At 34.4% G+C, this 16,540-nt stretch overlaps 1 protein-coding gene across 1 annotated transcript in view; it reads right to left on the bottom strand.

Annotated features, from left to right (window-relative positions):
* Positions 1 to 16,540, bottom strand: part of LOC129803507 (calcium homeostasis endoplasmic reticulum protein) — a 37,727-nt gene that overhangs the window by 1,492 nt on the left and 19,695 nt on the right. The window contains exons 3-4 of the mRNA XM_055850116.1: positions 9,371 to 9,988; positions 2,315 to 3,131 (exon numbers count right to left, since the gene is read on the bottom strand). Of these exons, the coding sequence (XP_055706091.1) occupies positions 2,315 to 3,131; positions 9,371 to 9,988 (1,435 nt within the window). The remainder of the gene's footprint in view (positions 1 to 2,314; positions 3,132 to 9,370; positions 9,989 to 16,540) is intronic.

The following is a 16,540-nucleotide window of genomic DNA, read 5'->3' as shown; positions in this document are numbered from 1 at the left end:
TCGTAAATTTTTGTTTGGCAAAAAATTTACGAACAAATAACAAAATTTAACTTTTTATTAACCTGCCTCTATCTCCGGTTCTAATTAACATTTTAAGCTAAATTTTGGGTTTTTGGTTTTGTCTCGATGAGCACTTTCAGATGAGTGTTCAAAGGGTCACAACAGATGGCGCTGCGATAGCGTGAAAATTTAAACTCATTTTGCTCAAAAACGCTATTGCACATTTTGATGAAATTTTAGAGTGTTATAACCTATGCTATGAAGTTCCCAAAAAGTGGCATAGGTTTGCTGTGGTTATAATAGAACCGGAGATATAAGGGATCAAAGTTCACGAAATTCAAAACGCCATATCTCCGCTTCTATTTGACCGATTTTGAAGTATGAGGGAGCAAATTAAAGGTCTTGCAAACCACTATAACTTTCTAGAACATTTAAACTTCGTGGGACGAACGCTAGAGGCGCCACAGTCGAAAAACCAATTTTCATATCACATAACTTCAATTATCTTGACACTTGCTTAACCGATCTTGATGATTACTTCTACATAATTGCAGATGACATTTATATCTATATTTCGTTCAAACATCTTTTTCCGATCAGACAAAGCCATCTGTCCGATTTTGCCGTTTAAGTGTGGAAAAAATTTACTTTTCACATAATAACGCTTTGAAACCACTCAGATGCCAATTTGACTGCTTCTACTCCACAAAGACACTTAAAATAGGGTTTTAAATGGAAAGCCTCACAAAATACAACAATTTTTTGATATAGTTGAAGTTCATCAAATGAAAACTTGGGCGCTCTGGTCGAAAAAACGAGTTCAGAAACAAACAACCTCGATTATCTCGGCTTCTGATTAATCGATGAAATCAAGTTCTATGGCAAAATTATAGAGAACATTCTGGTCTATATTTCACCCATATATCACTTTTCTGTCAGTTCTTCTAAATCCTTGATATTTTGGATTAAATACAAAAATTTTATAATTTCACGAATTTGATTCAAGACAACTGAATGGCGTCCCCCAACTTTAGTTATAAATCGAATTTCAATGCATTCCGAGTTAGCTGACGTTAAGAATCTCACCTACAATAAGCTGATTTTGGCTTATCTCTAGCTTTAGGGATATGTTTTGTACACGGTAAAATATTTCGGCACATATTTGTTCAAAAACGTAGCTCGTCTACGGAAACCGAAAAGTTTTGGAATAAATTTGTATCTTCTATGTGAAACAAAAAGATACTCAATATTAGTAACAAATTTGTTCCAAAAAATAGCTCGTCTAGTATGAAATCGTATCCCTCTTCTCACACTCAGTCACCCGTCACCAACGAAGCAAGGAGGACGCCAAATATATGGGCAATTTTCGTGCTACAGTAGACTCTCTCAATCGAGAAATGGGGCAAAATGTCATCCGGTTTAGCGATAGAATTGAGCGTCAAAGCCTCTGTAAATTCCACAAAAAGCGCTCAATTATGAAGAATCACGATAAAATAGGAAGAAATCCAGCGAATTTGAGCCAATTAGCTTCATAATTAAACGTGAAAATTGTCAACAAAATTTGTAGCCCGATTGAGTGAGAGTCTACTGTACATGGTTTCATTTTTTTAATTCGAGATTCTCTTCCACTCCTGCTGCCAGCACTCGCATATGATTTCGTCATGCACGCGTCTGTAGAAAACACTCTTAAGTTGATTTTTATTTGATGTTCCTTATAAACTTTTGCCACCGAAATTCATCTCGACTGAAGTATAGGCCTTAACTGTAAGACGAAATCACTTACACGGATTTGTTCCCGACAATGGGAACAAAAAGATTCCCCGTAAGAGTAACAATTTCTTTCCAAAAATTACCTCGTCCACGGACACTGAAAATTTTTGGAAGCAATATGCTATAGATGTAGTAATAATATTGTTATAAAGAAAATGTACCAATTTGTTCCTGACAGTGGGAACAAAACAAAACAAATTTGTATAAAACGAAATCAACTCAAATTTGTAGACATTCCACCGTATCAAAATGGTTCCAAAAGAAAACTCTAACAAAATTGTAACTATATTTCGTAACAAAACTGTAAAGAAAATTTTTTGGAACAAAAAATATCTTCTCTAGGTACAAATTGATTCCAAAAAATGTGTTCCAAGGAAAACTTGTTCCAATATTTTGGTCAGTGTACAAAAGTTTTTACCCTTTTTACCCTGTAGATAGCCCAGGAGAATATTTAGTCTGGGCCCTGATAGGTGGACATGACATTTTAGTAGGATTATAGTAGGTAAAAGAATCTCACCTAATTCAAATAGAAAATGCCCCTTACCCATCTCGTGGTCTGTCGTGACTTGGCAGAGAGTAGAAAGCCTCCACAGCTCCCAAGAGTCTCTCACTCGGTGGAGTTGGTTGCGGCAGCTGAATGAGACTCTGATCCAGCGGTTTGTAGCTGTAATCCTCGAGTCTAATCAGCGGAACAATCAATCCCGCCGGCAAGTCAAAATACGGAACAGACGGTGTTAGATCTTCCACCTTCTCCACAACTTTCTGCGGTGGAGCATTCAAATTTGGCGGAGGCTTCGACAAATCAGGAATCTGAAAGTTTGGCGGTGGAATCGGAAAGCCACTCTGATCAGCAATCTGAGGCTCATCGATATTGTCATCCAGTGGCTTCTGTACCCCAAATATATTTGGCGGAATAACCGATGGACATTGCTGTGGGACTCCCTGGGACATATTGGGTCCAACAGGTGGAACAACATTTTGTACCGGTTGAGCCCGACTACTGGGGTAGTCATTAGAATTGTCACTGTAGTACTGTTGTGGCTCTGGATTATTCATCATCATTTGCCGCATATTTTGCTGCTCGAGATTTTGTTTTTGAGTCTCAAGCGTGGCAATTTGTTGCGTTGCATGAGCCACAAAAGCATGATGTTGCTGTTGATAGTTATCAAAAGCATTCTTCGACGCCAAATTAACGGACGACACAACATTTGGATGCTTCACAAGAAGATTTGTTCGGTACTCTTGGAGAGACGATTGGGGTGATTTTAGCTTCGATATAACACATGCATCGAAGAAATTTGCTTTAGATTCCCATAGTGACAATAATTTTGTCAATTTTGCCACTTGAGTTTCATTTGCGACTGAAATAAAGACATTTTCTTTATCAAATCTCAATGATCCTACCCATCAGGACGATTAATTTCAGAATATATATATTTTTTCTAATCGGTTATAAACCGGTAATGAACGAATTCATAACTGGTAAGTCATTTTTATAGGGAATTTAGTTTTATTGCTCATAAACTATTTTGGGCAATCTTTTTTTTTTAAGTCGGTTCAAATCGATCGTGAACGGTAAATGATGCGAAAGTATTTTTGAGGTATAGTTAGCATCTAAGTCACGAGCTTGAGCACTTCGCAAAACCTAGGATGCTTTACCACCATCATTTATTTAACAATGAAGTGTATTAAGAGAAGTAACGCAATATTCAAAATTTGTCAGTACCCATTTATAGCTATGTAATACAATTTTGAACTTGGAATACAACGTAGAAATTGTATTACATCGTAGAAGTTGGAATACATCGTAGAAATTGTATTACATCTTTGAAGTTGGAATATCATCATCATCATCAATCATCATCATCATTTCAACCACTTATAACTATTGGGGGGCGGGGAAGTTGGAATCCAACGTAGAAATTGTAATACAATTTTGAAGTTGGAATACAACGTAGAAATTGTATTACAATTTTGAACTTGGAATACAACGTAGAAATTGTATTACATCGTAGAAGTTGGAATATCATCATCATCATTAATCATCATCATCGTTTCCTACCACTTATCACTATTGGGGGACGGAGAAGTTGGAATCCAACGTAGAAATTGTAATACAATTTTGAACTTGGAATACAACGTAGAAATTGTATTACAATTTTGAACTTGGAATACAACGTAGAAATTGTATTACATCGTAGAAGTTGGAATACAACTTTCAAAATATCATGTCAGTGGATTCCCTATCTCCTCTCTAGGAAATCCCAGATCTTTTGGGATTTTCTTGCATATTATGCCCAAGACTCTTCAGATACCTTCCGTGGTCAGAGGATTTCTGGAGCTTCCTCCAAGAAATCCCAGATCTTTTGGGATTTTCTTGCATATTATGCCCAAGACTCTTCAGATACCTTCCGTGGTCAGAGGATTTCTGGAGCTTCCTCGGATTTCTTGGAGAAAGCTCCAGGAATCCTCTGACCACAGAAGGTATCTGAAGAGTCTTGGGCATAATATGCAAGAAAATCCCAAAAGATCTGGGATTTCTTGGAGGAAGCTCCAGAAATCCTCTGACCACCGAAGGTATCTGAAGAGTCTTGGGCATAATATGCAAGAAAATCCCAAAAGATCTGGGATTTCTTGGAGGAAGCTCCAGAAATCCTCTGACCACGGAAGGTATCTGAAGAGTCTTGGGCATAATATGCAAGAAAATCCCAAAAGATCTGGGATTTCTTGGAGGAAGCTCCAGAAATCCTCTGACCACGGAAGGTATCTGAAGAGTCTTGGGCATAATATGCAAGAAAATCCCAAAAGATCTGGGATTTCCTGGAGAAAGCTCCAGGAATCCTCTGACCACAGAAGGTATCTGAAGAGTCTTGGGCATAATATGCAAGAAAATCCCAAAAGATCTGGGATTTCCTGGAGAAACCTCCAGAAATCCTCTGACCACCGAAGGTATCTGAAGAGTCTTGGGCATAATATGCAAGAAAATCCCAAAAGATCTGGGATTTCTTGGAGGAAGCTCCAGAAATCCTCTGACCACAGAAGGTATCTGAAGAGTCTTGGGCATAATATGCAAGAAAATCCCAAAAGATCTGGGATTTCTTGGAGGAAGCTCCAGAAATCGTCTGACCACGGAAGGTATCTGAAGAGTCTTGGGCATAATATGCAAGAAAATCCCAAAAGATCTGGGATTTCCGTTGTATTCCAAGTTCAAAATTGTAATACAATTTCTACGTTGTATTCCAACTTCAAAATTGTATTACAATTTCTACATTGGATTCCAACTTCCCCGTCCCCCAATAGTGATAAGTGGTTGAAATGATGATGATGATTGATGATGATGATGATATTCCAACTTCAAAGATGTAATACAATTTCTACGATGTATTCCAACTTCTACGATGTAATACAATTTCTACGTTGTATTCCAAGTTCAAAATTGTATTACATAGCTATAAATGGGCCCTCAATCTATTTTAAATTTCTAAATTTAAAATAGAGAAAGAATTTTTTCCTCCTCTAGGACATTGGAAAACTCAAGAGTACTCTCGTCCCCAAAAGAACAAAAAGGAGACAAACTTCAATTTTCCAAAAGTTAATATCAATTTTGTGAATTATTTTTGCGTGTCAAATGATAAATTTGCAAGGCTGATCACTAAACAAGAAGAATTATTGACCAGTATCTTGTGGGATGTCCAGGAAGTGCTAAAAAGGACACCCAGCTCTTGCTTGCCAACAGATTCCTCAAAATATTTCACACATAACACTTTAAAACACATTTCTCTCAACACGATGTTATTGTAGACACATTAAGCTTTCTCAAAAGCATAAAAGACACTTCCTGGATAATCAGAATTTACCAAAATCCGGAAGAACAGGAAAAACTTCCCCGAAACAATCTCCCGCGCTGCCAAATGTCAAAATTATCGGCCATATTGGCAAAAATGTCGCTCCCGCTTGGAATTTTGTTACAGTAGAGTCCCGCTATAGGCCATCGCTCTATAGTCCACAATTTATTGACCGTTGATTTCAAAACACTGATTTTAAGTTAGGTTATGTTTTTTTAGTACGCGACATGAAATGTTGTCACAATTATTTTAATATTTTTGGAAAACTTTATTGAGTAGTTGTGATAATTGTGATCCATAATGAAGAGAGCGAGGACAAGTACCACAATCGCAAAGAAAGTGGAAGCCGTCGAGCAATTTCAATACTAAATGTCGTTGGTAATTTTAAAAAATGACATGGACTATAGTGCGACCCAAGTGTCAAATCTGGAACCAAATATGGACTATAGCGAGACTCTACTGTACAAGGTTGGTGTCAAAAAGCAAATGGCGGGCATTGGCGGGATAACCTTACATTTGACCTCTAGATTTTTGGGGACGACAGTACCCATAAAGTTTGAACAAGTTTTTTGAAAATTTAAGAAAAAATTGTTTTTCGAATTTATGGAATTTGTAACTGTTAGTTATCATACTTATTGGCCCCGAGAGGTTTTCCCTTATTCTGGTCTAAAAATATCAAAAAAAGTCACAATATCTGCAAGGAAGCAGAAAATCGAAAATTCACGATTTTTGACCAAAAATATCTCAGGAGTTAATTAGGATCCTGCAAAAATCATCCTAGATTTGGGCATCCTTATATAGTTTATAATCATCCATAAGAATCGGATTTTTATCGATTCTAAATAGTCCAAAAAAATTATTTTTTCCATGGGTACCCAGAGTCCCAAAGGAGACGAAAGAATTAAGACATTAATCGATCAGTTCTCAAGATATTTCACTTTAAATATTTCAATTTTAAGAAAATTTGCTATTAGCGTCAGGCGGGAAAAAAAGCGAGAGAAGCGGCGTCGGACAAGCTTTTCCCAAATATATAGCACTTTCTCACTCTCCCTTTTCATAGTGAGCCCATATTCGAAGATTTGTAAGGTGACACATACAATTCGCGATCCTCGATTTTTTTCGCGAATCTTCGCAAGACGCAAATTTCTTCACGGATTTTCACGGTGCGTGTATTTTTTCGCGGATTTTTGCGGGGCGTGTATTTTATCGCGGATTTTCGCGGGGCGCGTATTTTTTGCGTTTTTTCACGGGGCGCGTATTTTTTGCTTTTTCCGTTTGTAATGAGTATCTTCGCGGATTCTCACGGGTCGCTGACAGAGGTTCTAAACGGACGTAAAGCTTGAGGCCTCTATCTCTCATAGTTTTCGAGACAATCGACTTTAAAGATTTTCAGACACTTTTATGCATTTCACATCCAATTTTTTTCATTAAAAAACGATAATATGTTGCATACAGTTTAGGAATTATTAAACGAAATTTGCATTATTTAAGTATAAATATCGTTCGAGTTTGCCACAATCCAAATTTGCAATGAAGGAATCGCACCTCTGTAAGCTGATCTAGGCTTATCACTGGCTTTTTATGGTAATGCTACACTAGTATCACAAAACGCCCTTGATCGAGGGCCGTGGAAGTGACGTAATTTACCCTAAGAGTGGCGGACGTTGTGCTGTAACCCTTTCAAAAATTGACTGAATGTTACAAAGCAAACTATAGTCATCCAAATGTTGAGAGATTTGTTCATGAAGTAAGTGTTATGCGAAACATATAGGGTAAGTGTGCCAAATTTCGGCCACTTTGAGTGTAATTTCGGCCATACAATTAAATGAATTACAATTATGCATTTAATCTTCGAATTGTCAATGAATGTACTTTTCTTTTAATTATTTATTCATTTTAGGATGTATTAACACAAAAACGTTAAATTTTAGGTATAATTTGAATTTAAATTGTGTTGTAGAAACTCAGTGTGGAAAGAGTCTTACAAAAAATGTGATAGATCGCTTGTGTTTCTAGCAGTCTTGTGATTTGTGGTGAAATGCAGAGGGTTTTCCTTCGATATTTTTCATGAAAATTGATTAGTTTTCATTAAATATTCTTTCTGTTTAAGTTAATAGTGAATCATTCTTTAAATTTAGGGTAAAATATCTCAGCTGGATTCTGTATTTCGCGTAAAAAAGTAGATATTTTTTTGAGCGTCTCTCCGGTGAGGTAGTGTTGCTTATTCCGGCAACATATTTTGCTTTCCTGAATTTCTTATTCATTTTGTGTTTTTTTTTTTTTTCAATTTCAAAATTCTACAATGCCCACAGAAAAAAGCATCGCCTCTATGAAAAAGATGATGTGGAATAGGCCTTGGAAGAGTTCAGGAAGGGCAAACTGCTGCGGGAATTTGCGCGTAAATTTGGGTTGCCAAGGTAAATTCTTCAGGTCTTCAGGACAAATTACACGGAAGATCTCAGTACTTGTGGGTCATTTAAACGAATTAAAGTAAATATTTTTAAACTCGTTCCGTGTGACGTTTTTGAAATTTTCTATCCGTTGCTTCACAAAAGGTGGTCACAAACAAGATGGCCGGTATTACAGTCAAAGTGGCCGGAATACTACCCAAAGCAATATCTATATTTTTATTATTTTTTTTCGTATTTTAGGAACTGATTTAAAGAAAACAAACATGATAAACTAGTTTTCGAGGTTCCATACAATCTTCCCGAAATGGAAGTAGGGTAAGTGTGCCAAATTTCGGCATAGTTGCATGCAAGCGCCAAAGTCTCAGGTTTGAAATGTAATATTTTTAAAACAAATTGATTTTTTTATTCCTTCTTCTTAAGGAATATTGCTTGGAACCTTGTAGACAGTTTATCTCCTTATTTACTCTAAAACCATTCTTAATTCATTTTAAAATGAATTAAAATGTAGACATAACTTTGGTGCTCTATTTCGGCCATCTTCATTCTCATAGTTCCTTGCCCTTTGAGAATTTTTCCAATGTCTTTTTCACGTCATCTCGTTTGTCGAAGCCACATTTTTTGTTATTAATTTGCATTGTATAATCTCTAAAGTAAGTGATAACTAAAAATTCATGGAAATTTGAGGAAAAAAAAGGTGGCCGGAATTGCAAGCTGGCCGAAATTTGGCACACTTACCCTACAGAATCTTATAGAATTTATATATTAGTTTTTGCGAAAGCTTGATTACACAATTACAAGAGGAGACTTTAGAGTTTTAGTTCGGGCTTTAGTCAGAAAAATTACAACGATGTGAAATTGGTTGCACTTCAAAATCACCATTCAATTTTTTTTTTTTAATTTTTAATAAAAAACAATAGGAAATTAATTTGAAAATTTCATATAGCTAGGTTTTTCTTTATTTAATTTGAAGATGCAAATTGCTGAAAAAATATTTTTTCTGATGAAAATTATATAATTATATTTTTGAAAATAAAAAAAAAATTAATGTTAGATAATCTAAAGTTTGATTAAATAAATTGTAAAACAAATTTTAATAGGAGTTTCGATTAAAATTAAATATTTCTTTTGAAGTAAGTTCAAGTAGTTTTTTCTTTAAAAAATATAGAGAACCTTCTCCGTTTTATTCGTCGCACGAAAAAAATCTTATTTTTATTAAAATATGTAGAAATCTCAGGAATAGTAAAACATTCTAATATCGTTATTATAATTTAGAAATATGGGGATTCTATGAAATGTTTAGAAAAATTCGTAAAATTCAACAATTCAGAAAATATAGCAACTTACTTAATTGAGCACTGCAGAACATGGGAATCACCACATTCTCGAGACATTTTTTCAACTCAGCAGCATTCTTCCGGATACAGTGATGCAGAACATCATTTACAAGATAGATGAGATGGAGTTTGTGAGAGAAATCAGCATCTGCAATTAGAGCTTTCTGCAGCAGATACTGAAGGATTATTGAACACTTTGTGGCATCGCCCGTGTGCTGAAGTATCCAGTTTTTTCCCGTTGAAATACTATCTTTCGTGCATGACTCGACAATGGGCAGGAGAACATCATCAAATTCCTTCAGTACAATCCCATTGACTTCAGCTTGGGTCTGGAGTGTCTCCATCTGTGCCTTACGTACAGCATCATCAATGTATGTCTGTTGCTGCTGAACCAGAGCTGCATGCTGCGCCGACAAATTCTGTTCTGACTGACGTATTTGATTTCGAAGACTATTCTGCTGCAGATTGATTGCTTTCAGTTGGACACCAACAGAATTTTGTCCAGGATGAGGATTAGATGTGTCATTACTACTATTCATCCACATTTGCTGCATATTCTCCAATGCAGCTCCACTCGGAGGCCGATAACCGGAATGAGGATTGTCCTCCTCCCCTTGCAATTTTATTCCTGAAAATCAGGAATTAATGCAACAATTTGAAAAAAAAAATTAATAAATGTGCTATTCCGATGCTATTTTTTTTAGCATTTTACTGTTCTCAAGTGCTTCTGTATTAAGAAAAGTCGATAGACTTTTCTTTACATTATTGGTTCCTGTTTCGACTGTTTTCTCAAGTTACTCGCCGTTTTCTAAAATCATGAAATAGCCGTGACAGGAACCAATACAAAAAAGTACATTATGTAGTAGAAGCATATGAGAACAGTAAAGTTCTAAAAAAAACATGTTCATTTTTCAATGGAATAGCACCATAAATCTTTATCACAAGCCATTTATTTTATTAGGGTAAGTGTGCCAAATTTCGGCTTAGTTGCATGGAAGCGCCAAAGTTTTAAGTTTGAAATGTAATATCTTTAATAGAAATTGATTTTTTTTATTCCTTCTACTTAAGGAGAGTTGCTTAGAACCTTGTAAACAGATTATCGTTTTTATTTACTCTAAAATAATTCTTAATATATTTTAAAATGAATAAAAATATAGACATAGCTTTGGTGCCCTATTTCGGCCACCTTCATTTTCATAGTTCCTTGCCCTTCAGAAATTCTTCCAATGCCCTTTTCACGTCATCTCGTTTGTCGAAGCTACATTTTTTGTTATTCTTTTGCATTGTATAATCTATAGAGTATGTAAAAACTAAAAATTCATGGAAATTCGAGGAACAAAAAAGGTGGCCGAAATTGCAAGCTGGCCGGAATTTGGCACACTTACCCTAAATAGCTTTAAAAGATTTTACGAGTGATCTAATGAGTCTTATAAAATTTATCGTTTAGACATGATTTAGAAGATCACTCCTGGATATCCTAGCAATTTTTGTGATCTCTGAAAATTGAGTTAAATTGAAATGTTTGAGTTTATAAGATGGTGTCATAAAAAAATTGTGGATTTTTCGCAACAAGGCGTAAACTAAGATACAGCCCGAATGAAATATATAGTGGATCGGTATCTATAAACAGTTGAAAGAATTGATAGTTCATTATTTAGTATCATTCTTGTTATGAATCTTTATTCCGAAATTCATCGTAATCCTGGGGATTCTTTGCTATTTCGCGATCCTATGAAAAATTTTAAACTTCCTGGAATGATTAAGCTGATTAAGCTTTTTGATGGAAAAACTTTAAATACGCAATGGAAATTCATTCCTGAATGGTAAATGAACTGGGAGTAGGGGCATGTCCTCCTTCGAAATTGACTATTTACAGTTGGTCACTTGAATTTCAAAGTAGTTTGCAAGCCTTGAAGATAATCCATATAGCGCTCAAGCGTATCAATACAGGAATCATTAAAAAAAACATTTTATTGTGTCTACAGACCTATGAATGACGATGCGGTAAATTTCGTATATCATAAGGATCTTTATCTACCATTACCATACGTTTTGGAAATACGACTTATCTAGGAAAAATCTATATAGAAAAGTGGTGCCATGCATGTTTAAAACTCATCAGCGTCCCATGCGTAGCGAAATGCTCGAAATCGCTACTTTGATGTTATATCTCATCAAAAGTACATCATTTAACGTTTACCGGTTCATAACCGATTTAAGCCGCTCTATAAATCACTCAAATGGGCGCTCTAATGGCTTAGAAACAATTGGTTTTCGGACAAAAAGAATACGTATCGGGAATTCCAAGACTTTTTGAGTAATACCAAAAAAAAAACGGTTTTGGAGGAGAAGGGGAGGGGTGGGAGAAACTGATGGGCATGTTAATGATGCGGAGGCCAATTTATAGGGGTCTCTCGAAGGTCCCAAGTCGCTATCTCTAGCCGTTTGGTCTCTGGACCAAACAGCGGACAAACAGCATGACAATATTTTTTTCATAAAACGTCTCAAACGCGAAAATATGTTGAAAAAGTGATCCCCGGAGAGTAGAAGGTAAACATTGTAGGGGCTGAAAAAACAAGGGATATTATACCGCTGTCTGTGAAATTCGAGTAGTATAATTGATTCCAGAACAAATACCAAAGTTTCCAGCCTCATTAGGAACATTGTTAGAGAAATGAAACCGATTTATGTGTTATTCTGTTATGGATAATATTTTGATCTCACAAGATGATTTTAAATTGAAACATGATCGATAGTGAACTAAAGTTTGATATACTAATTCGAAAGGAAACGGAACATAAAAGATCGGAAAAATGTTATAAGTTATTTTTTTAGGACGCCAAATGGATTTTGTGAATTGCAAAAGCAAAAAATAAAGTGAATCTGACAGTTATTAATTAAATTAGTAATTAATCTGTTGTAACTGTTGACAGGGAATGTCGAAGCGACTCAAATGGTGGTCAAGTTACATATAAATTGAGAGCCACGAATTAATTGCTGCCACTTAGGAGCTGCTAACGTTAAGTAATTAATTCAGAAGATTCGGTTTTTAAAGTATGCATCTTAATTTTGTAAAATCATTAAAAGGAAGGGATAAGGTGCATTGACGTATACTTGGATAAAAAACTTCCAAGGACAATATCTAAAATATCGTACATGCGGATAACTGTATGTCTGCATTCCTGCTTTCCGTAAGCTTTTCTTTAATTATGGGTGGTCTTTATTGAACGGATATAATAAATCGGAACGACGAAGACAATCCTTAAGAGCTAGAATTAAAGAAAAGCTTACATAAAGCTCGAATACAGTCACCTCCGGACTGCAAAGCCACCTCCAAGTACGGTATATTCGGAGAAATTTTATAGGAATTGTTTTAAAGATTATTCTTAAAACAGAGGTATGTAAGCCTATGAAGAGGTGTTGGGAAAAATTAGGCTAATATTAAATGAATATCGACTTCCAAGACAATCTTAAAAAAACTGCAAGCTTGCAAAATTTGGGAGTAAAGAAATAGGTAAAGGAAATTATTATGCAAAGGATCTCTAATTGATGATCCTAATTCCCACAGTGTGTGATAATTTGGAATAAATCTTTACTTCCAAATTTTACAGGCTGAATATTCTCGAGGATCAGCCTAAATCTATTTAAGGCTTAAGGAATGAAGGACATTAAGGGATTCATACAAATATCATATAAATTTTACTCACCAACTTTGTATGGTTAATTTCAAATTATACTCAAAATTGAACTAATCTTCACTGTATCTCTCAACACCATTTTATATGATTAAATTATTAAACAATGAAGCATACAAAAACTTCTAAATTTAGTGTTCATAGAGCTTAATGAATTATGCATGGCTTCTAATTACAGTTAACGTATTTTAATGAAAAGTTTAGAATTTTCCTTAACACGTTTTAATAAGAAGAAATTATATAATTAAAAATTTTTAAATAAGTTTCTCATAACACAGGAATTTGTTAGCACTATAAGCTATAAAATATTCAATGAAAGTAAATTTTAAATGAAAGAAATATTTCAATCCAATAGTATAATAAGTAAAATTCTTCCTCTGACGAACAGAAGCGCAAAATCATTTCAGAATGACAGTATCAGGAAAGTTATCGATTAATTTCTATCGAGGTAAAAAATACCTTGATCGCTGTTTCGATGTATTATATTTGGAATTATTACGAAAATCCGAAAATTCAATTAAAAATATTTTGATATTGAGCATTTATCCTTCAATTTTAATAATTTGTGGATTTTTTATGGTTATAGAAATTTTTCAGTTCAAAATTGGTGGAAATTTCACATTTTTTGCATATTTAATTGTGTATTTCGGAGGTATTTACCAATGCTTATGGAAATACTTCACCTTTCTCTGGCATAATGAAAAAATTAAACGAATTAGAAATTTCATTGAAGATATTCAAACCTCAATTCAGGTTAATAGCTTATTATCTAATATCAGGATCAGGGAATACCATGAAGCTCTAAAATTCTACGTTTTCTTTGTCAGGTAAGTAAAGTGAAGTAGGTTAAAGTGGTACAAGTTGGACAATGCAATGGTACAATTTGGACAGGGCTTTTTGTCTTGATAAATTTAGTACTTCATTTTTATTTGTATATTTTTAATTCTTTAGTTTTATAATTTGGTTCCTTGTGCTTAAAAACAAATTTTGTACTGTATTTATCAAGAAAAAAAGCCATGTCCAACTTGTACCGGCGAATTGTCCAACTTGTAACCATAATTCCAAATTATGTCACTTTACCCTATTGCAAATATTTCAAGAAAAAAAAAAACGTTTTAGATATTTATTTTTTTTTAGAAGTTGCTGTGTAACAATGGTTTTCACAATTTCTGAGCTATATGGTTATAATGCATATTCTACAAATTTTACATCAGGTTTAATGTACACAATTCCCTTACTGCCCGAAACAAGTGCATTCTATCGTCCTGTCAACCTAATTTTTCAGTTAATTTGCTTAGTTCTCCTAACAACTGTATTTATTGGGTCAGATTTTATTTTTGGACTAATAGTGGGTTTCTTAGATGGAGAATTACGATCTATTATTGCATATATTTTGACAATGAGAAATGAATTAACCGCAAGAAATGAAGGAAAGGAAATCTTGAAAACCGTCTACAAAAATCATTTGAGAGTTCTTTCATTTTTAAATGATTTGATATCGATCTACTGGCACCTGAGTCTACAATTGCTTCTTACTAGTTTCCTTTACATCTGCTTCAGTTTCTTTCTGGCTCGATATTTATCTGCTTCACTTGCAGCAATTATCATCTGTTGTAATTGCATAGTTTTACTATTTATTTACTCCTACAACAGTCAGGTCCTTCTGAATAGGACAGAAGGAGTGGCTCATGCACTTTGGCAAACATCCTGGTATAACTTAGGCATAGATGATCAAAAGATTTTTCTTATCATCATGTGCATGGCTCAAATGCCAAAAGGACTAAGTGCTGGTGGGGTTACTCCTATTTCGATCAACACTGTAGTACAGGTATAGCATTTAATTCTTTATAATTGTTATGGACTTTTAATCACCGATATTTTTTATGGATTTCACAGATTTCCAAAGCAGCAGTAACTTTTGGAGCTTTACTCTATACTTTCATAAACTAATACCGATTATCTCACAAATTAATTTGAAGGAATAAAAGTATTTCTCACAATCTTTTAAATTGTGGTTTTTGAAGGACTATACATTCAGCTAGAGTAACCATTATTTCAATCACATTGCGATTTAGGTCTTTCTTCTCTTGTTTCTTTTTATTTATAGTTTATGAAAGGAGTACCTATTTTATGGAAAACCTGTTTTTAAACCATGTTAATAAAATAAATACTTAGATGTAAAGAAAATTCGAACATGAATCATTTGATTTGATATTAATGCATCTAAATACATAAATGGTTATATCAGCTAACTTTCGTTTGCAAATTTAATAAAAAAGAAAGAAAGAAAGATCATTGGGTAACTCCTGTAGTTCCTATACAAGAAAAATTCTGAACAACTGAATCCTTCATTGAGACAGTCCGCTAACAATGGATGTAACTTTGTATCTTTAGTACAGGATGTCCTTTCGATAAGCATCGATTGTATTGAGTGACTATGCGTCCTCAATACGATCAATAATAAAGTGTGATCAGTGTCTTGGACAAATTGCATTTAATTTAATTTAATTTAATTTAATATATCAATATTAGAAAAGCCTAAATGAAAATAGTCACTTCGGAAAATTAGATTTAAAAAAGTTGTATTTTGAGGCACTCAAAAAAAGTGCAAATGAGATGGAACACCCCTTATTTTAGCAAATTTTTTTTTTCATTTTTACATAATTTAGAATAGGAGGGAATTGTTATTAGATAAGAATGGTATTTAATTGAATTTATTAGAGTTTATTTTAATTTTTCAGTATAAATGATTTATTTTGTGAAAAATGTGGCTTATCTACTTCGATGACTTTGTGAGTGTATCAAGTCAGCCTTATCAGAAATTTAGAGAAAATAATATCTGAGATGGACCTGAAAAGATTTTGAAGAACATGGATCAAAATTCACACGGTAAGTGTCGCCAAAACTATTGTGTTCCTTCAAATACACGTATCCTTATGGAGAAATAAAAATTTTTGGAAATTTTTTAGACACCTAAAAATTTAATTTCTATTTTATCGCACAATTTCAAAGGTAAGGCCGTCTTCAGACTAGAGGTTTAGCCCAGTTCCAGCAGGTCTCAAAATCTTAAAAACAACCAATTAATTTGGTTCTTTAGAATCCAATAGATTATTTGGGTTTTATAATACAATTCTAAGTCAAAATTTTATGAAAAATATTGATTGATAAGAAGTTAAAGAAGTTAAACCATTTGGCTAAGCCCTAGGTCTGAAGCCCGTATAAGGGAGTTGTAACTTGGGGGTTTTCATTAGAATGTTAAAGGGCTTAAATAGACCAAATGAGGTGGAGATCGTGCGCAGGGTGTAAGAAGGAGGAGAAGTGGTTCATCTCTCCCACTACTGTTCCATCTCTCCTCGAATTACTATATAGGGGAGACCGGGGAGGTTTGGGACAGGGGTAGTGTGGGACAAGGCGATTTTTTCATTAATTTTTGAAATAAATGGGATTTATACACTACTCAATCTTAGGCAACATTAAGATGTATA

Source organism: Phlebotomus papatasi, chromosome 2 (genome assembly GCF_024763615.1).
Source record: "Phlebotomus papatasi isolate M1 chromosome 2, Ppap_2.1, whole genome shotgun sequence".
Lineage (NCBI taxonomy): Eukaryota > Metazoa > Arthropoda > Insecta > Diptera > Psychodidae > Phlebotomus > Phlebotomus papatasi.
Note: the sequence above shows the minus strand (reverse complement) of the source record. Positions and strands in the feature narration are given on the sequence as shown.